At 39.8% G+C, this 21631-nt stretch overlaps 1 protein-coding gene and 1 pseudogene across 2 annotated transcripts in view; one reads left to right on the plus strand and one right to left on the minus strand.

Annotated features, from left to right (window-relative positions):
• Positions 1 to 21631, minus strand: part of POLA1 (DNA polymerase alpha 1, catalytic subunit) — a 307958-nt gene that overhangs the window by 50538 nt on the left and 235789 nt on the right. For both annotated transcript variants that reach the window (XM_047716113.1, XM_047716112.1), the window contains one exon: positions 21517 to 21613. In XM_047716113.1, the coding sequence (XP_047572069.1) occupies positions 21517 to 21613 (97 nt within the window). The remainder of the gene's footprint in view (positions 1 to 21516; positions 21614 to 21631) is intronic.
• LOC125092470 (uncharacterized) lies at positions 8999 to 9121 on the plus strand (annotated as a pseudogene).

A 21631-nucleotide genomic window follows, 5' to 3' on the forward strand; every position in this document is an offset into this window, starting at 1 on the left:
TTCAGGAACACTGACCCAGAGAGGTAACTACAAATTTTTGAAAGAAAGCCAGAAACTGGGTCCCCTGGGTGGCTCAGTTGGTTGGGCATCTGACTCTTGATTTCGGCTCAGTTCATGATCTCAGGGTTGTGAGATCAAGCCCCACATCGGACTCTACACTCAGCATGGAATCTGCTTGAGGATTCGCTCTCCCTCTCTCTTTGCCTCTCCCCAGACTCACGTACTCTCTTTTTCTCTCTAAATCTTTTTTTAAAAGGCTAGAAATTTGACATTTTATATAAAATGTCCAGTTTTTAAAATTCTAGCAACTAATTAAAAATGTTCAGGCAAATTAAACACATTTAGAGGTCATATGTGGCCTATGGCTAGCTCCACTACATGATCTCCAGTTTCTAAGACCCCATGGCAGCTATATTTTCTTCTCCTTGGTCCCATGTCTTAGGACACTCTCACAAATAAATGCACATAATTTAGTCTTTATTGCCCCTCATGGTAAAATGGAAATTCACAGTGTTATTTATTTTATGTAAATTACCACTCCCTAGTACCAAAGTTATTTGTAAGGTTACTAAACTAGGACACTTAATAAAACACACACATCAGGGCCCCTGGGTAGCTCAGTCAGTTAAGCAGCTGCCTACAGTTCAGGTCATGATCCCAGGGTCTTGGGATCCAGCCCCGCATCGGGGGGGGTCCCTGCACAGCGGGGGAGCCTGCTTCTCCCTCTCCCTCTACTTGCTGCTCCCCCTGCTTGTGCTCTCTCTGTGTCAAATAAATAAATAAAATCTAAAAAAACCCCACAAAACCCAAAAACAAACCATGGACTTTAAATATTTTACGGGGCACCTGGGTGGCTCAGTCAGTGAAGCATCTGCCTTTGGCTCAGGTCATTATTCTAGGGTCCTTGGATGGAGCCCCAGATTGCGCTCCCTGCTCAGCAGGAAGCCTGCTTCTACCTCTGCCCCTCCTGCTGCTCATGCACACTCGTGCCCGCTCTCGCAAATAGATAGATAAATAAATAAATAAATAAATAAATAAATAAAATCTAAAAAAAAAAAGATAACAAATGAACCACATTTAGAAAATAATTAGTTTATGTCCTCTTAAACCAAATGCCCAGAAAAGGAGAAAGATACTATTATTCTCACATGATTTTATACCCAGATTTTACTGTAGTTAAAGAAATTATTTTTCTTTTTTTCATTGCCACTTCACTGGAAAATTACTGGATGTCTGGGGGGAGAACTATATTACATTATATAAAAGCCACTGGTCTCTGATGTATGAGTTATTTAAAAAAAAAAAATCCCAATTTTTTGGAAAGCTTAAATCCAGAAAGCAAAGCAAATCTTTTCATTCTCCCAATAATTTAAAGGCTGTACACTCAAGAGCCCATTAAATTTGGAAGTTTCTGTAGGAATATGGAAGCATACACAACTTTTTTTTTTTTAAATGACACTTGTTATGTGTTCTGTGAATAGAGATTTTTTTTTTGAAAGATTTTATTTATTTATTTGACAGAGAGAAATCACAAGTAGGCAGAGAGGCAGGCAGAGAGAGAGGAGGAAGCAGGCTCCCTGCTGAGCAGAAAGCCCGATGTGGGGCTTGAACCCAGGACCTGGGATCATGACCTGAGCCGAAGGCAGCGGCTTAACCCGCTGAGCCACCCAGGCGCCCCGCATACACAACTTTTTATTCCAAGCATACTTAACTATATTTTTATGATATACCCACCTGAAATAACCAGCAGTTGTAGCCTTTTTATTCAGTTGATAATTGAAATATTGTCTCTAATACAAGTATGTGGTTTCTCATGCTTATTTATCACCTACTTGGTATACTTCATAATGGCATTACAACCCCACCGAGTACTGAATACCACTTAACAGTTCAAACTACTCAAGATAAGCACTGTTACTTTCAAGAGGAGATTGGCAGTAATTAAAGGTCTTATTTAGTAGTTGTTGGTAACCATGTTTTTAAGGAGGTTTAAAAAACAATAGAAAGCCGTATAGATACATTTAATTTGATAATTGTATTTTTATTAATGATATCTATTTTGGACGTATATCTAACTGGGGTTAAAAAAAGATGTGCTAAACTATCACCAACGCAATGAGACGGAACGACATGGAGTGTTTTGCGATTCATCAGTGAGAATGGAAATATCTGTGAACTACATGGTGTAGGACAAAATCATATCAGAACACTAATAACAACGATAAAAACAACAATAGTACTTTGCACTTAGAGACCTGCTTTCAGAGGAATTTCAGAGTGCTTTTTAAACACATACTATTTTTCCTTTTTTGAACAAATAAGACAACTAAATCAAAGAGTAATAATGGTGTTTGCCCATGCCACAAAGCGAGTCACGGGCAAACCAGGAACAGATTTTCTAACTTGTTCAGTCTCCTGCAATGACAGTGTGCAAGGATTACTCCATTAGAGTGTGTCTCTCAGGTTACACCCAAGACATAGGTACCACATGGGCTTCTGACTTTTCTCCCCAGCCCTGGCCCGTTCCTCAGAGTCGTGTTTATAAGCTGACCCGTGTTTACAAGCTGACCCCTCCGCCAGTATGTGTGCCTGCATGCCGCTCAACTGACGGGCTCCTGGGGAGACAAGGGAAGAACAGCGCACAAGCCTCTCAGCAGCCGCTCACCTCCTGACCTTCAGACACCTATCTGGAGATGGCCTCTGGGCATTCTGAGATGTCATAAAGACTCGTAAACCAAGCAACCCATCTGAAATGCCGGGAGAAATTCAAAAGACAGCAAGGTCATTAAAGAGCTAAAACTCTACATCACTAGAAAACCTGCAGGCAAAATGACCAACTGCTGTGGACTGTATATACTTTCTGGAGGGCAATGGGTAGGTCTGGACAGGGTAAACTCCTAGATTTTTTTTAGTTTACCCCACTAATATAGTAGGGGATCAGTGTGATTTATATAACCTAATGGTTTGAACAAATAAATTTTCAGGGGGGCATTTATGAAATGTCCTGGTGGTACATCCTATCATAGCCAAATTCTATTATGAATTATCAGAAAGGAGGTAAATTAAGGTGGGAAATTAAGTCTGTGTTGGATGAATGTATGGACATACATGGACAGAAAACATTTTGTCATGTGGTTGGAGGGTGTGATGGGAAATAAAACAGCAATAAAAAGAAAACAGGATGGACTCAGAAGAGTATTCTAGAAATATCATTCTATAAAAAACAAACTATGTTTCTACTATGAAGTATCCTAGAAGACATTAATTTCACATACCATCTGTTGGACTCCTATCACGTGCAAGGTGCCATCAGACATACAGTAACGCAGCGGGCATGGTGCGGTCCTCAGAGTTATAATGCTCGCTGCAGGAGTTCAGAGGCCAGAGAGCTCACTGCTAGCTGGGAGGTCTTAAAGGGTGAACAGAATACCAACAGGAGGAGACTGGGTTGAGGTGGGCCATGCACGCACGGGAAACCCAGGTGCTGGGAGGGGGAGCCATGGTAGATGCGAGGCCTGCTTGGGGACCAGTGAGGGGTCTAATCTGCAGGGACCACGGAGGTGCGGTCTCAATCCTTCTAGGCAAAAGGGAGTGATCTGAAAGCCAACAGTGACTCTTTTCTAGCTCTAAGACTCTAACACCGGGAAATGGAGCAAGCCAAGCTACCTCTTCTACCTGGATATCCAAGGTAAGCCCAACCTATGACCATGGCACTCAGAGGTGTCTTTCTAATACCTCCAGGATATCATCCTGTCCCAGACCTTTTGGGGACAGGTAGCAATATGAAACTGCAGGCTGATCTACCAGGATCCACCTGGCTGGGCCCAGATATAAGGAGAAAATGACAAGGGGTAGGAAAGTCCCCAAAATCCAATTGTGGAAATGCCTAAATACCAGTGCTGGGTTAGCCTCTAACTCAGTACCTTCCCTGTTACCCATCCAGTCTTCTGGAGGATTCCCCATCCTCCATGGCAGCCCATTCCTACTTTTATGATGTAAGTTAATGGGGAAAATAACATGTTCTTTATAACCAATTTTGTTGAAATGCATTTATTTCATCTTCCATTTGCTCATTACCAGAAAACAGTTTCTTCTTACTTACTTTTCCCTAGCCCATTTTTTTCCTTCACTTTATTCTCAAATGCTGTATTAGTTCATATAGTACCATAAATGATTCCTTTATCTAGGAAATAATTCATGTGTTTGACTTCATTTTCCCTTCCACTGTCTATTTAAATTGTTATCTGGATGCCACCCAATCTCCCTTTCTATATCGAAGTCAAACTTAATGCATATTTGACAAGAAGCAATATTAAAGTTTGAAGAGTTTCACTAACTCCAAGATTCTCAACATTGTGGGTGTGCGTCGAAGTCACTGTGGAGTTTTCGAAAATGCACTGCTGCTGGGGTCCCACCCCAGACCTACTGAATCAGATATCTAACAGTGGCATCTGGGCATGTGTTATTTTTAGAAGTGTTAAAAAAAAAACACCCCCAAACCATCCTGGCTGTTAAGAAGAAATCTGCTAAAAGGTACATGATTTGGGAACTTGGTTTGGCTGCCTTCTAGGACACAAAGAGAACTATTTTTTACCCTCCCTAGAAAGGAGCCAGTAGTTGGTGCAGATTGCTTAATATTAATGGAAAACATACCAAAGGGACATATCTCAACAAAAGGGAAACTATTTACAGATTATTTCTGTTTCAATCTCTTCCATTAGCACTAACAATGAGAATTAAATTTACCTTTTCTAATATACTTCATGTAAGGAAACTAAAAAAGGAGTTACCAAGATCAATTTTAAGTTTTTTGAGACCAAGGACCATGCCTGTTTCATACTGTAACCGTTTTATATGAAGAGTGGATCACTTAAAACACATCTGGTGTGCTAGATGCTGGCGATACAAGTACCAACTAAGCATGGGCAATGAGAGGCTACAGAAACCCACACAGCAACTGTAATACTAAGTACCGTAACAGCGGTCTGGATTAATGTTATTCTTGGAAGCAATAAGACCAGCTAGTGTTTGTTGCATATTTACTGTGTGCCAGACACTGTTCTAGGCATTTTACGTATCACCGTGTTTAGATATCATCCTGTTCAATTTAGAGTCCTACGAGGCAGGTGTCACTCTCAGGCAAGCTGTACAGATGAGGCAGTAGAGGGGTTCGTCACATACCCCAAGCTTACTTACTTAGCAAGAGGTGGAAAGGCAACACTTGAACTGGCTATTCTGGCTCCTGAGCGCAAGCTTTTAACTATTACCCTATACTGCCTTTCGGGAGTCCCAGTCAGTGCCCTTGGTACTCGACAGATGCTAGCGGAGAGAAGGAAGGGAGGATGAAAGGCAAGAGGAGGAAAGAAACAACAAATATTTACCGAGTGCTCCTACCATGCGTCTGAAGCCCCTTCTTCCTAAGACTCCTGAACATTATAGGCTAAAACCTATGAGTGTTTGCATGATTCTTTAAGCTTAGGCAAAAGGCTAACATTATCTCCCCCGCCTTTTAGTAACAGGATCAGAAGTTAGGTTTTCACAGCTAACCCTTAAACTGATCTCTTCACGTTTCTGTTCCTCTGGTTCCTATGAGCTCACATCATCTGGGAATCCAAACCGAAAATGACATTCTCAGGACACTGCTTCCCTTCCAAGATTTCCCACATGCCCCAGCATGTTACAGTGACACTCTGCTGCAATGAGAAAGGTATTTCCTTTGAATTAGGTGAAAAGAGAAGCAAATCTAAAAAAATAAAAAATAAAAAATTCCAGGTTGAGAGAAGTAAAAAGTTTCCTAATTCAGGGCTAAGGGCTCCTGACAACAGCTTGCTTTGTTCCCAAAGATCAGAACACAAAAGTTTCACAGAGCTGGAGGGAAAAGATTTGGATGCTGAGTTGGAGGGTGGGTATGGGGGTCTGTGTGATTAACATCATTCCTTTGGGAGCAGCAGAAAAATAACAAAACCTCTATAAAAGAGATGAGCAAGTAGGCTGTGAAAGTAATGACCCCTCACATATAGGGAAAGCAATTTGCATCTACAGATCTCATTGGTATAAACGACCTCCTTCAAAGAGTGAAAACCTCAATGGAAAGCCACTATATACCCATGAAAGGACTTGCCGGCTATTTGTTGAGCTGTATACAGACTAACAAACAGGAGTGGTTAACCTGGCGCACCATGCACTATAGAGATATTTTTTTTTAAGTAGGCTTAGTCAGCTAATCTTGTTGAGATTTCTCTCATACTACTGATTTCTTATTCTCAAAATAAATTAAGAGGCTTCATTCAAAATTCCCTGTGGTCTACCAGCTTGAGTTTGTTGGGTGTCTTTGATTGTCTCTTGTCTTTAGATTCCCTGCCTTGTCTCTTTAGATTTTGCTGTGCCCTTTGGTATTTCCCGTTAGTCCATGTCTGGAATAGCTAATTACATGGTAGCATAATTCCCACCCGTACAACAAGGAATAGCAGAACCTTGCTAATTCACACCAATGACTGAAAGACTCCTGTGTAAGTTACTGAATTATGCAAATGAGCAATAAGTGAAGAAAGATGATTCAAAATTGTATTTCATTCATTTATTTTGACAAGTGTAGTTTAGTCTTAATTATTTTGAAAATTTCTTTGTAGCATACTAATAAATTTACTGTGGCACATTTGTTAAATGTGATAAAGCCTTGACTAAGAGAGACCAAAGTGTGCTCTGCTGAATAATTTCCTGAACACAGGCTCAGGTGCAGACCCACTCTTTTATCTTAGATTTTACTGACTTATTAGCATCTATAATATTTTTGGTAAGACAATCTGTAATCCACCAATACAACTGGAATTATTTCTACAGCAAACATGTACTTTATGAACAGGTCCTGCATATGTCTAAACACTCACCATGATGATCGTTAAAAAAAAAAAAAAAAAAAAAAAAAGGAAAGAAAGAAAGAACCACGCTTCAAAGTAAAACATTTTTACATTCTACTGTCCTAGTGTTAACAGGACTTTAGTTGCCTCTTCTAAATAAAACTAGTTCAGTTTGTCATTTATCTTTTAATTCCTATTTCTGTTTTGTTTTGTCTTGCCATACTTCTTTCTTTTAAACTTAAAGATGTCTGTTTTAAGCTAAATGGATATATCACAGTATGTAACATTTTCATGTCAAAATACTTACATGATTATATTCTGAGTTAAATTATTTAAGATAGGAAAACATTTTGATACACTTCTGACAGATGTATCCTACAGGATGGAGTCAACCTCTTTCAAAGCACCACCACCAGTTACGGTGGGGAGTGAAGAGACAAGAGCCTCCCAGCTTCCAGTGTTGGTTTTAAAGCTTCACATAAACCAGCCTCTTAATAAGCGCTTTTTGACCAAATCTCCAATTCAGATATGTTTTAAAATCATCATGCATTTGTCAAATGATGTTCTTTAATTTGTAAAAGCCGGATAAGCAATAGAGCACTTAAAGAAAAGCAAGCAAGAATTAGTCTCAGACTACATGCCTGCAACTGTGTGTGTTCACAGTCTCACCCACTTTTCAAGGCTGAGCTCAGGTTCCACCTCCATGGGGGACTTGCCCGAGCCATTCCCGTCTAGTAGTCATTTGCCGTCAGGATGAAGTTTCTCTACTAGATGAAGAAAAGGGCAGTTGCAAGACAGCAGAAAGAATGCTGGGCTCTCACACTCCCCAGCTTTGCTACCTCAGGCGGGTCATTTCATCAATTTGAGGTGGTTTTTCCATCGGAAAAATGTCAACAACCCTAGTATCTAATGGGAAAAGTAAAAAATAAGGGATGTGAGTGTTCTCCAGAACAAGCTCAGCTCTATAAAAAGTAGCTGTTCAGAGGGTGAATATATGAATAAGAAAAGGATCCCAATCACCTGGGTGGCTCAGTGGGTTAAGCCGCTGCTTTCAGCTCAGGTCATGATCTCAGGGTCCTGGGATGAGTCCCACATCGGGCTCTCTGCTCCGCAGGGAGCCTGTTTCCTCCTCTCTCTCTCTCTGCTTGCCTCTCTGTCCACTTGTGATCTCTCTCTGTCAAATAAATAAAATCTTAAAAAAAAAAAAGGAAAGGATCCCAAGTATTATTATGTCTAAAGCAGGACCCAGGTCTTGCTTACACTGTGCCCTTTACAGATCACACAAGGCAGAGGCGCAGCGCAGCAACACTCACTGAATGAATCTTGGGGGTGGGCTGTGAAGAAGAGAGACAGAGAAAACCAGACTTACACACAGACCTGGTTTTATGATCCTATTTGTGAGTCTGATTTTATAATAATTTCTTTTTTTTAAGATTTTATTTATTTATTAGTCAGAGAGAGAGAGAGAGAGAGAGAGGGAGAGCGAGCACAGGCAGAGTGGCAGGCAGAGGCAGAGAGAGAAGCAGGCTCCCTGCTGAGCAAGGAGCCCGATGTGGGACTCGATCCCAGGACGCTGGGATCATGACCTGAGGCGAAGGCAGCCGCTTAACCAACTGAGCCACCGAGGCGTCCCTACAATAATTTCTTAAAACAACCAAAGCACATGAGTGTGTAAAATTAGCCAGCAAACTTATCTTTTTGTGAACGCAGCTGGTTAAAGCCTTAAGCTCTAAGGGACGGTGCTAAGGCTAGCAGGGCTCACAGACCAAGGGGAAAAAGGTTTCCCAAGGCCTTTACATGGGCAGAATGCAATCAAAGTTAATTCAACTGAGCTCTGTGGCAGGCTACTAATTCCGTCTAGTCACTGTCCTAGCGACCACCAGGTAAGAGAATGCTGATGGGTGTGAATAAATTCATGTAACATCTATAGGAAGAAGTCCTCTAGGAATGAGACCAATTGATGATAGGTTTTCCCTGCATATGAGGGGGAGCACCTATTATATGGACACGGTAGAACAGCCTAAAATTATACATAAGCACTGACTAATCACGTGCAAATTAATACCAGATCTTGGCCTGGGGCTACTGGGTAACTGAAGCCATCACAATGACACAATTAAATTTCAAAAGTTAAGGTTGTAAGCTTTGTGCAGTGGCAATATCATAGCCAATGAGATTTATCTGAGGTGCAATTATTGCTAATTGAAAAGTTGGGGTTGCTTCCCTTTGATAATGATAAAAAATTTAAAGAATTACAGAGGGTGATAAACATGCCAGTTTATAGGAAAAGCAAGAAAGCAAAGCAAAGCAAAACAAAACAGAACCCTGTCAATTTAAACATTAAGTCAGTTTAAAAAATCAAATCTGCACTATAGTCAGAAAGACAAAGGTTAAGCAAAAACACAGCTTTTAACCATTAAAGACTATTCTGGAACAGCACATGCAACTGGTAAAAACCAAAATCAAAGCAAAAGACTACGAAGATGCAGGAGAGGTAATTCCTATCTCAATGGAGGGAATATAAGCACTTCTGAGAAGAAATGTTAAGACACAACCGAGTTAAGACCATTAAGAAATGATGGAGACATTAAATTCAGGGCTAGGTCAATGGGCAAAGATGCCCAAGAGGAAAAGAGTATACAATTTATTAAAAAAATATTTTATTTATTTATTTGAGAGAGAGAGAAAAAAAACATGAGCAGAGGAGGAACAGAGGGAGAGGAACAAGTAAACTCCATGCTGAGTGCGTAGCCCAACACGGGGCTCCATCTCACAACCCTGAGGATCATGACCCGAGCGGAAGTCAAGAGTCAGAGGCTTAACCTGCTGAGTCACCCAGGCACCCCAAGGGTATGCAATTTAAAAATAATCCCAGATGGTTAGAGAAAAATACAACTCAGATCAATCTACTTAAATCCCAAATATCTCTGAGAGCCTGAGACAGTTACGGATGACTATATATCCTCTAATTTACTTGAAGCAAGTGGGGCTGCTGTTTTTTCTTTCTTATTTCTTCACTGACTTTTAAGAAAAAATGTCATATTTATTATAAATTTGAGCTGGTATAAAAAGGACACAAAGTCAGTAACTGATAAAACGACAAAGTGCTTCCTTAGAACTATTTAAGAAAAAAAAAAACGAATGTCATCTGCTTCTAAGACTACAGACCTTTTAATGTTGAAGGTTGCATTTTTAAAAGAAGTAACTGATTATACATTATAAGTAGCTGATCCAACACATTTCCAGTAAAAAGCACTAATTTTGAGCGGAAAATTTAGTATAACTATACCTAACTCCAATTGCTTTAAGTCATGTTATAATAGATTATTATGGATGTTACACAAATACTGATAATTTAATATTCCTGAAACTTATAGTACATTTTATCATACTTAAAGGATCTACTTTCTTCTCTGCTATGAGTATTATAAGCTCTTTCTCCTAATTAATCTGCAATTAATTCAACCAACCTCCAATTAGTCTTCTACAACATTACCCTACTTAGACAATAAAGCCGTCTCTAGACTGGGTTTTAAACCTGGGCTAAAATAGACTCCTACAGACCAAAAATGGTTCTGGGATTTCTCTTTGTAGTGTAATTTAGATGTCATATCTAATTTGCTGTCATGACTATTGTTTCACTGTGCAATTTGTATGTCGTTTTGAATGGTAAAGGCATCATAGCTTTATTGAATTAAACTGTCTTTATTTAGGGTCTGATGTTACATGTTTGTGCGTATATGTTTATGTCTCAAAAGCTGCTTCTGACATCAAGCAGTGGTAGAAAAAGATTGTGCTCTTTTGATATGTTTTCTCCTATCTCAGTAAATACAAACACAAACTGGAAAAAAAGCCCTCTTCAAACTAAAGAAACAATTCTAAATAGTAATAATGACATTATTATTATTTCACTTTGAGAGACAGAGATCGCTAAATAAGCTATGCACATTAAGGAATTACAGAAGGCCTGGCTGTTTTATAATCTCAATTCCTTGACTCTCAATTCCATTAATCAATTCTTTCCTAAGAAAAATCTCCCCTTTCCATTGACAGTCTCAAACATAAGATGCTATTTTTACAATTCGATAATCACGAAGAAATTCAAAATTCTCCTTGGCTTTAATTCCTAAGGAAAAAGGCCATTTTACTTATATCACAATACTCAGTTTTGTGTTGATCTGCCTGTAATTGTCCTTCTTATCCTGGCCTGTGCGTTCAAGTTCTAAACTAAAGTCAGGACTAAGATTAAACATGGAAAGCCTTCCAGGAGACCACTGGAATAGCCTTTTAAATAATTTTTAGTGCATGAAATTTCATAAAGTTTTTACTAGATAATTACACTTCCTGATTTTGTAATTAGTGGAAGTACATGCAATTACATAATAATTATGATAGTAATTACGTAATTAAGATGTATAATTATGTAGTAAAAAACATCATGGAAATAAAACCATCTACTGTGTAAGCACAATACATTTTAAAAGTAAATTCGCTAGCTCAACTGTTTAAAAATACTTTTCTTCAAAATAAAGTGATTAGCTCACATTATGGTCTAACTGCCTGAAAATTGTTTAATATTTTTTCCTTCATTGGTGATAGAAGCATATTTTTAAAAAGTACATGAGAAAAATCTTACTGGGTTTTTCCTACCCTCAACACTCAAAAAATGACAATGTTTTGCAAATGAGGACCATCGACCACAAAACAGTCACACAGATCCTGCAACATCAGTACCCTCCTTTGCACTGCTGTACTTACTACTACAAAAGGGACAAGAAAACTGCCCATTGAAAAGATATAACAGGAAAGGGTTTCATAAAACTAATAATATATCTGTTATCATAGCATTCCTGTAAGTCCGTATGTACATAAAAGTGCAAAACGTGGAGTGCCTATTTACAGAAATGGGCTCAAAGAAAAGGAATGTTATCAGAATCCACAAGTTCGCCGCTCAAATATATGGCAACTTTCATATAGTACTTTAGCTATCTTAAAAAAGATGACAGAAAATGTACAGAGACAAGACACTTCCACTTATGGGCAAAGCAACTATGGTGACAATTTCCTGGAAAATGTAGTTTCTCTTCTGTCACCTTGCAAAGTCATCTTTAGTTAAAAAACAAAACAAAACAAAACAAAAACTAAGTAGGCAGCACTGAGAGAGAGAAACAAAGCAGTATGAAACTCCATGCTGCCACTGGAAAATTATCAATGTTGTCATTCTTGTACTGAGCATAAAAATCAAACAGAAGGGTGCCTGGGTGGCTCAGTGGTTAAAGCCGCTGCCTTCGGCTCGGGTCATGGTCCCAGGGTCCTGGGCTCTCTGCTCACCAGGGAGCCTGCTTCCTCCTCTCTCTCTGTCTGCCTGCCTCTCTGCCTACTTGTGATCTCTATCTGTCAAATGAATAAATAAAATCTTAAAAAAAAAATCAAACAGAAAGATCAGCAACTCGGGGAAAAGTAAATTCCAAAGTAAATTGTATAGTAGCAAAATGTAAGATATAGAATCTTGCTTTCAAGTAAAAAAAATTCTAGTTCAAAGCCTTGAAGTCTTTACAAACATGTTAGACCAATGCTGTAACGAGGCCCAGAATGCAGCGGCTGGGTGCCGGCCACTCCGCGCACATACAGAAGGGCCCCGAGAGAAGTGGAGGTAGAACTGCACTCCCGTTCTCTCTTTTACAAGCCACTGATCTGAGAAGCTGAAAGCCATTTTGAAAATCTTAACTGACTTCTCCTTTACTTTTCTTCTTACTTAGTTAAGAAGAAACAAAGCGGAAGAACTCAGGCTTTGGTGGGTTTTTTTTTTTTGCCCCCTCTCCTTGCCCTTGTCAGGCCACTACATTTTAAAAGCTTAATCACAAAATGTATTTCAAATGACCAGACTGCCATGCCCGTTCGACCATAAACCTGGGAGGTGTTCTGTAGTTTGCATATTTGTAATTATAAAGGCTTGCCAAAAGTATGGCCCTAACCAACCAATGAATAAAATGGGAATAGGCCTTAGTTGTTAAGAGCGAAGAATGTCTTCTATCAGTGCTTCTCAAAATTTAACGTGCCTAGGTGTCACCTGGGAATCTTGTTAAAATGAATGCAGATGCTGAAGCAGAAAGTCTGGGGAGGACCTGATATTTTGCATTTCTAACAAGCTCCCAGGTGATGCCTATGCTGCTGGTATACTGATCACATTGTAGCAAGGTCTTTGGTTTGACTTGGGGAAAAAAATGCACAGAGAAAAAGTGGATTTGGGTTCTTCTGTACGGTATTTTCTCCCTCAACTGCTAAATTATTGGAATAATTATTTCAAGTTCTGTAAAACATTTATTTGTAAAATTTCAGTGTTTATAATTTGTTTCTTCCTACAAAATCAGTACATGCTCAGATTATATAATTAAGAAAGTATATACAAGTATAAAGGAGCATTACCTCTAATTCACCCAGAGATGACAACCGTGAACAATTCTAGTGTTTCTTACTAATTGTTCTACCTGGCATACAAGCTACAGATTAGTATCATAATGGTTACTCAGTGTTGGACTTTAATATATTGTTAGTATTTCCCTAAATCATTAAAGATTAAAAGTAAGTAATGTCTAATAACATGAGGAACAACCCTTCTCAGAAGGTCAGGGTTGTATGAAGCACTTTTTCTATTATCAAAATTCTTTATGTGTTTCTACAACCACTTAATAATCAGAGAGGTAACTATCTTCTGAATTGCTGTATTAGTCTCCTATGATGAAAGTTCACTTCAACTAATTAAAGGGATAGTTTAAAAAAAAAGACCCACCTCGAGTCATTTTTTTATTTGTAAGAAAATGAAACAAAAGGAAAATGGAGTTTGTAAAAGTTAACTGATTTCAAAATTGATTTTTCTAAAAAAAACCCTTTTCACAATTATAAAAAATAGGATTTAAAGAAGGATGGATTGGAGCTTAATTGAACTTCTCCCTTTTTTTTTTAAAGATTTTATTTATTTATTGGACAGAGAGATTACAAGTAGGCAGAGAGGCAGGCAGAGAGAGAGGAGGAAGCAGGCTCCCCGCTGAACAGGGAGCCCAATGCGGGGCTTGATCCCAGGACCTTGGGATCATGACCTGAGCCGAAGGCAGAGGCTTAACCCACTGAGCCATCCAGGAGCCCCGAACTTCTCCCTTTTATATGTATCTGGTAGGTGTGAATTGTTTTGTGCGTGTGCCTTAACTGTTTTTAGTTACTGAAAAAGAGAAAAGGCTCATTTCTAAAATTTGACAACAATTTTTTCAGGAGGATCCATGGGCTTAAAAAGTGGTACAAAAAAGAACTGGACCAGACAGTGTCTCTGACACAGCCTTCTTTTTAATGCCTTGCGAGGATTTAACAAAGTAAATTCTAAGACTGTCAACTGGCTTAGAGAGGACTCCAGCTCTTCGTTTTTATTTCGGTACTTCCAGTGATAATAAAACTCTCCAGATTTCACTTCAGCAGTTCAGGAAAATAGGGGAAATTCTCAACACTGAAAAGGGATGTCTTGAGACCTTCAGAAATCTCCAAATTCCCAAAGACATTAAAAAGCATATAATTTCTTCCATAAAACTCTCATTTTCTTGCTTAAAAAAACACATCACTTTTTCTTAGATTCCTTCACTTCTCAGTACTAGCTGTTGTCTCTCTTTTGGGTCTTCATTTCCTATGAGGTAATACAATTATTACTACATTTCATGAGTGTAACTATTTAGCTGAGGGTAAGCAGAGAACAGGACCCTGTGGTAGTGTGGGTGAGGAGCAGTCAGTTTGGCTCATGACATTCTTTTGATTCAGTTCAAATTTGGCATCAGCAAAATGAGAGACACCATGCACTCGTCTTCAGTGTAACTTGCAAAGAGCTCAAATGACAGATACCAAATCTGAAAATGTCTAATGAACTTTGGTTACATTAATTTACGGCACACCTGAGTCAAGCCAAGCAATATAGGAAGATCTAGAATTTTTAATGCACATTGCCCTCCTTTCATGGACAGAATTACCTCCCAGGACTAACTACTCCAATATCCTTGAAACTGCTTGTGTGTTTTTATTTTCTACTAAAAATTCATTCAATGAAAGTTTAGTGAGCTGGCCCCATGGGCAAAGTGCAGATAAACAAGATACAACCCTCTGCGCCTCAATGAACTCGGTGGAAAAGAAAGTCAAATAAAACAATTCAGGATAAGTCCTGTGAGAAGGGCACTTAAGGGTGAAATGGGAATGCAAAGGAAGGAAGCCCGTATTACATAACTCAATCTCTTCATCAATATAATGGGGGACAATCCGCTGCCACCTCACAGCGCTGTTGTGAGGACCGTGAGAAGGGAAATGAGTGAGATTTCACCTTGCTGACAGGAGCATAGGAGCAGAGCAACCCTGACGGGCGCTGCTTAGTGGGTTATGGCCACCCTCCCTTGGCAAGAAACAGGGGTGACCTGAGGAACAGTCCTTCTAGGCCTAAAGAGACTCCACTGAGAAACTGGACTTCCTGACAGATGCTTTTCACAAGGCTAAGGCTACAGCACCATCTTTTTGCTAAACTTTATGCTTTAGCTCAGACTTCAACAGAGTCCTAAAACCTGGTGTTTCAATTTTTTAAAAAAAGATTTTATTTATTTATTTGACAGAGAGAGAGAGAGACATCACAAGTAGGCAGAGAGGCAGGCAGAGAGAGGGGGAAGCAGGCTCACTGCCGAGCAGAGAGCCCGATGCGGGGCTCGATCCCAGGACCCTGAGACCATGACCTGAGCCGAAGGCAGAGGCTTAACCCACTGAGCCACCCAGGCGCCCCTGGTGTTTCAATTTTGACAGAGACAAACACAACATGTTGAAAGAGGGTTATGGAAAAATTCACCAAGAAGACCATCTGTTACGGGCTGAAGTGTGCCCCACCTCCCACCAAATATTACTGTGCAGTGTGGTGGTGGTAGTGGTGATTGAAATCCTAACCCCCAGTACTTCCAAATGTGACTATATGTAGAGACACGATCTTTAAAGAGGGAATTGTGTTAAAATGAAGTCGCCAGAGTGGTTCCTAAACCAACAGGACTGGTGTTCGTGTAAGAAAAGATCAGGACACAGATGTGTACAGAGGGAAGACCATGTGAAGACAGGGAGAAGATGGCTGTCTACAAATCATGGAGACGGGCTTCAGAAGAAACCAATCCTGCTGACACCTTGATCTCGGAATTCTAGCTTCCAGAACTGTCAGGAAATACATGTCTGTTGTTTATGCCACCCAGTCTGCGGTACGTCGTTATGGGAGGCACCGCGGACTAATACAGCGCCCTACTACAAATAGCTGACAGAGAATAAGAAGAGATAAGCATCTGGGAAGAGAACAGGAACAGAAAAAAAGTTTTGTTTTGTTTTAGGAACAAAACAGTTTTGTTTTGTTTTAGGAACAAAACAGTTTTGTTTTGTTTTAGGTTAGTGGCTCCCCTTCTTTGCTACCATAGGAATATGGTAAAATCAAACACTAAAGTTAAAAGGCAATTTGTGCTCAGGAGAATAAAAAGAAAAGCCATAGACCGAGGGCAAATATTTGCAAAAGACATATCTGATAAAGGACCATTATCTGAAACATACAAAGAACTCTCTCTTTTTTTAAGGCAGGGGAGGAGTAGGGGGAGAGAGAGAATCTTAAGCAGGCTCCATGACCAGCATGGAGTGTACCCAGAGGCACCAAAATACACATATATACATAATATATCTGTGTATACATATATATGAGAGCACAAGCAGGGGGAGCGGCAGGCAGAGGGAGAACCAGGCTCCCTGCTGAGCAAGGAGACCTGTTGCAGGGCTTGATCCTGAGCCACCCAGGCATCCCTACAAAGAATTTTTAAAACACTATAAACAATAAAAAACAAACCCAATTAAAAAAAAAATGAGCCAGGGTGCCTGAGTGGCTCAGTGGATTAAAGCCTCTACCTTCAGCTCAGGTCATGGTCTCAGGGTCCTGGGATCGAGGCCCGCATTGGGCTCTCTGCTTGGCAGGGGGCCTGCTTCCCTTCCTCTCTCTCTGCCTGCCTCTCTGCCTACTTGTGATCTCTGTGTGTCAAATGAATAAATAAAATCTTTAAAAATTTTTAAATTAAATCAGGGGCGCCTGGGTGGCTCAGTGGGTTAGGCCTCTGCCTTCGGCTCAGGTCATGATCTCAGGGTCCTGGGATTGAGTCCCACATCGGGCTCCCTGCTCAGCAGGGAGCCTGCTTCCCTTCCTCTCTCTCTCTGCCTGCCTCTCTACCTACTTGTGATCTCTGTCTGTCAAATAAATAAATAAAATCTTAAAAAAAATTAAATTAAATTAAAAAATTAAAAAAAATTTTAAAAATGAGCCAGAGACACCTCACCAAAGATACACAAATGGCAAATAAACATATGAAAAGATGCTCCACTTCGTACGTCATCAGGGAAACGCAACTTAAAACAAGGAGATAGCAGGGCACCTGGGTGGCTCAGTCAGTTAAGTGTCCAACTCTTGATTTTGGCTCAGGTCATGATCTCAGGGTTGTGAGATCTCAGGTTGTGAGACCCGTTGTCAGCCTCCTCACTGGGCATGGTGCCTGCTTGGGATCTGCTTGGGATTCTCTTTCTCCTCCTCCCTCTGCCCCTCCCTGCCCTTGTGTTCTCTCTCTCTCTCTCAAATAAATAAATCTTAAAAAAAAAACTTTAAAAATATGGTACATCCAAATAATGGACTATTATTCAGCATTAAAGTGTCAGGAAAAGACAGAGAAGATACTTCAAATGCATCTTACTAAGTGGAAGAAGCCCACCTGGAAAGGCTACATTCCACAGGATTCCAAATATATGACATTCTGGAAAAGGGAAAACTCTAAAGACAGTAAAAAGATCAGTGACTGGCAGGGGTTAGTGGGGAAGGAGGGATAAGTGGGGTGAGCACAAAGGAATTTAGGGCAGTGAAAATACACTATGATACTACAATGGTGGATACATGTCATTATGGATTTGTCTAACAGATGTCCAACAGCAAGAGTGAACCCTAAGGTAAACTGCGGACTGTACATGATAACGCTGTGTCAACATAGCTTCATCAACTGTAATAAATGTGCCACTCTGGTGGGGGGTGTTGACAATGAGGGAAGCTGGGAGTAGGGGGTACACAGGAAATCTCTGTACCTTCCATTCAATTTTGCTGTGAACCTAAACTGCTCTGAAAAATAGTCTACTAAAAACAAAGGGAGCCTTGGTTAGTGGCTCCCCTTCTTTGCTTCCATAACAGTCTGACCAGATTGGTGGTTTATCACACCTTGCTGCCCAGACCGTCTCCGACAGACTGTAAGCTCCTCCAGAGCAGGGAACCTTGGCCATCTTAGTTCCTCTAACATCTGGGATGGCACTCAACACATAACTGAAAATATGTATGTACTGTTTTTACCATTGCTGAATAAACAAATTTAAAAGTTCAGGTGAGAAAACCAAGAGACTCTGCTCCTGCAGACTTGATTTAGACAACTGGGACAAGATTTGAATGGATTCATGTCTCCCCCAAACTGTTCACTTATCCCTACTTTGGCCAAGGCCCCACGGGATGAGGCAGTCAAATGGGACCATTTAGTGATGCCATTGTGGAAATGGATTTTTACTTCATACATTGCCACTAGGTTTCTCTAAAACTGCCTTTGGAACTATTATGCCATCTGTGTAACATTCTGGAGCAGTTACAATAATAAAGCCAAAGTCTTACAGAAATAAGATTTTTAAAATGTTATGTAGTTACACTGAATATGCAGTAAACACTTCATCAAAGTGAATAGCAGTCCTTTCGCATTTTAAAGGTAAGGAAAAATACCAAATGGGGTTAATTCACATTATGGACTAATGGCCCGTAAACTTTCGTTTGAAAGCAAAGCACAGGAAAAAGCTCTGACAAGAGCTACTTTTTACCATAAAAATAAACTTCTTTCAAATAATTTGTGACTTTTTCCAAGTCAAATGGCCAAGTGTCAAACAAAAATTAAAGCCGCCATCCAGTTACAACCTTTAAAACACGGGCTTTACAAAGGGAAATGGTAAAACAATCTTAGGGAACTGTTGTTTGTTTACATTGTTACGCTGTGTTGTTTATGGACAGTAAAGAAGAGTACACAGTAAATACTGAAAGTATTTACTGAAGTAAATACTTCAAATGCCAAATCCAGGGCACTTGGTGACAAACAACACTTAGACTCCATTCTCAATAATGTAACTGTGTGTAATGGTCGTTGCTCTTCACAAGACTCCCGATGTAACATCTACTGGTATTCTGGCCTTGGTCCAAACTGAATAAATATATTTGTCCTCCAGTTCCAAAAGATTTTCAATTTTTTTTTTTTTTGAGGCCGGGGATGGGCAGAGGGAGAGGGAGCAGGAGAGAGAGAATCTCAAGCAGACTGAGCCTATAGCGGAGCTCAAACTCATGACCCTGAGATCATGACCTGAGCAGAAATCAAGAGTCCGACTTAACCAACTGAGCCACCCATGCGCCCCACCCCAGTTGACTCTTAAAGGGGAACTTATCAAATGTCACTTGGAAGTAAACTTCTGATCTTGGAATACAGATAGGCACGACCCAGAGTTTCAGTTTATATCCCCCTCCTAACAAGTACCCTAATACCTCTTAACGTTACTGAGTGATCTGTAAACACCCTGAGCAGGTAAATTTCAACTAATCCACTCACTCCTAAAGTGCAACTTATGAATAATAAATAAGAAGGAAGCTAAAAGGGAAAACAGTTTCATAATTAAAATTCCCTAAATAAATGAAAGGTTCTTGGAACATTTCATGAAGTTCCTTCAGTGACACATACATTTAATATCTTTCTCTTAGTTTATTTTCTTTAGCCTTCTGACATGCACAAGAACCTGTCAGTAACTCAGACATAGTGCCATTATGACCCTGAACTCCTAGATAGTGTACTTATTAGAAGCAAATGACAAAAAAAGCATTCCAGCTCTTCAACTTGTGAAAGAGAACTATAGTAAATTGTGTGAGGGTATAGATACTGTCAAGACTTCTCCCCTTTTTGCCAAGTTAAGAAGCTTCTAAGTAGCTAGTCTATTCCCTCTTATTTGCTGGGAGAGCAATGTGCACTCCTGTAAAAGGCCGGAGTAAGTCTCCAGTGACTTTCCAGATCACTCCACCGTGTCTCCAAGACTCAATGGACTTTTTGAAAACGGCTGATCATCAAAGACTGATTCAGCCGCCTCAGCTAAAAATTTTGGAGATGTTTGGAAGAAGTCTATCCTCTAGCTGTCTAAGATATCTAGCGAACAATCTGAAATGACTAGATTCAGAAAAAAGTAAAGGGTGAATAACTTCTAACTAATATACTGATTCCCAAAAAGAGGTAACAAAACAGACAGAAATAATGTACTCATAAGAGAATCTGTACACAATTCTCTCAACTCATGCCTTTAAGGAAATGCCCTTCAGGCTAAAAGAGAAAAAACTATTAATGATACTGCAAGTAAACATGGGCCAGACACGAGCCATGAACAGAAGTTCAAAAAAAAAACCTCAGTTATTAATGAAAAGAAGAAATTTTTCCTTCACATTACATAAATTTTACTAATTCACTGAAAATATGCTGTATGTAGCCCAAGTTCTTGGTGAATATCCAAAACCATGAAACTAATATTTGAACCAACTCCTCCATCAGTCAGTAAACTGTTTTATATCCAAGGACAACAAAATGAATTAAGTCAAGACCTTTAAAAAATAATTTTTAGCCTATCTTGTAAATGGAAAAAACTGGTCAATTATGACTAGAACTGAAATCAGTTAAGACCAAGTCAAGGGCAGCATGGAGATTCTTACAGGAGGAAATCCAGCAGTGTTTTGAGGTTTCTTTATATACTTAAGGCTACTTCCAGCCTTAATACTGACCAACAAAATGTTGAATCAATATTCGCTGACAAACAACATAAACACCCTGCAGGTAACGAATAAGAAAAATGCGTAAATTTTCCTTTTAATTTTTTTTTTACAGGTCACAGAGAAGTTGTCAATGTGATTTTCAGGTAGGAGAAAAAAAAAACATGCACTTGTCGTGACATTTTCAAATACTTTGTTATGTAACAAAGCTTTTCCCAGACCCATTAAACTCCACAGTGCTGGCGAGTCCTGCGTGAGGATTACAGGCAGCATCCAATCATCTGGGCAAAGGTGCAGATACACTCTCTGAGGATGGAGTTAATAAAAGAACTCCACCCCATGCCTCTCTTTCAAAACGAACCTAGGCTTTTAGAGAACAGCAGAGACACACTCCAGGTCTATTTTTCTGTGGTAATGTCTGGTTTTTGTAGGTCCAATGATCACGTTGCCTATGCTTACTTTATTACAATTACTAAACTCTATAGAAAATAGCATTTTCAAAATATAGCATTTAAAGAGTCCTTTTTGTACTGTTCCTCCCCCAAAGCCCTGCTTTAATAGAGAACAATGTGAGACAGGCAGTGGGGACCAAAGCTGGGGATTCCTACACAGCCGCCCCTCATGCAGGGGAAGCCTGTGCTCACAAGGGCCCCCACGGCCTGCTTCTGAGACAGCGGTGTGATGCTGCGTGAACAGCCTGACAGTAGGTCTGGCTTTTATGATGCAAATTTCCACTTTAAACTCAAAGGTAATTACAGTATTTTAACGTACCTTTCTCATGATCGGTAATAAGTTTCTCCAGTGCACAGTCCGCATCAAAAATGTACCGGTAAAAGCACAGCTGGGTGTACAGGGACTTGTCAGAATACTGCAACAGAACAGAAAA

This window comes from Lutra lutra, chromosome X (genome assembly GCF_902655055.1).
Source record: "Lutra lutra chromosome X, mLutLut1.2, whole genome shotgun sequence".
Taxonomy (NCBI): domain Eukaryota; kingdom Metazoa; phylum Chordata; class Mammalia; order Carnivora; family Mustelidae; genus Lutra; species Lutra lutra.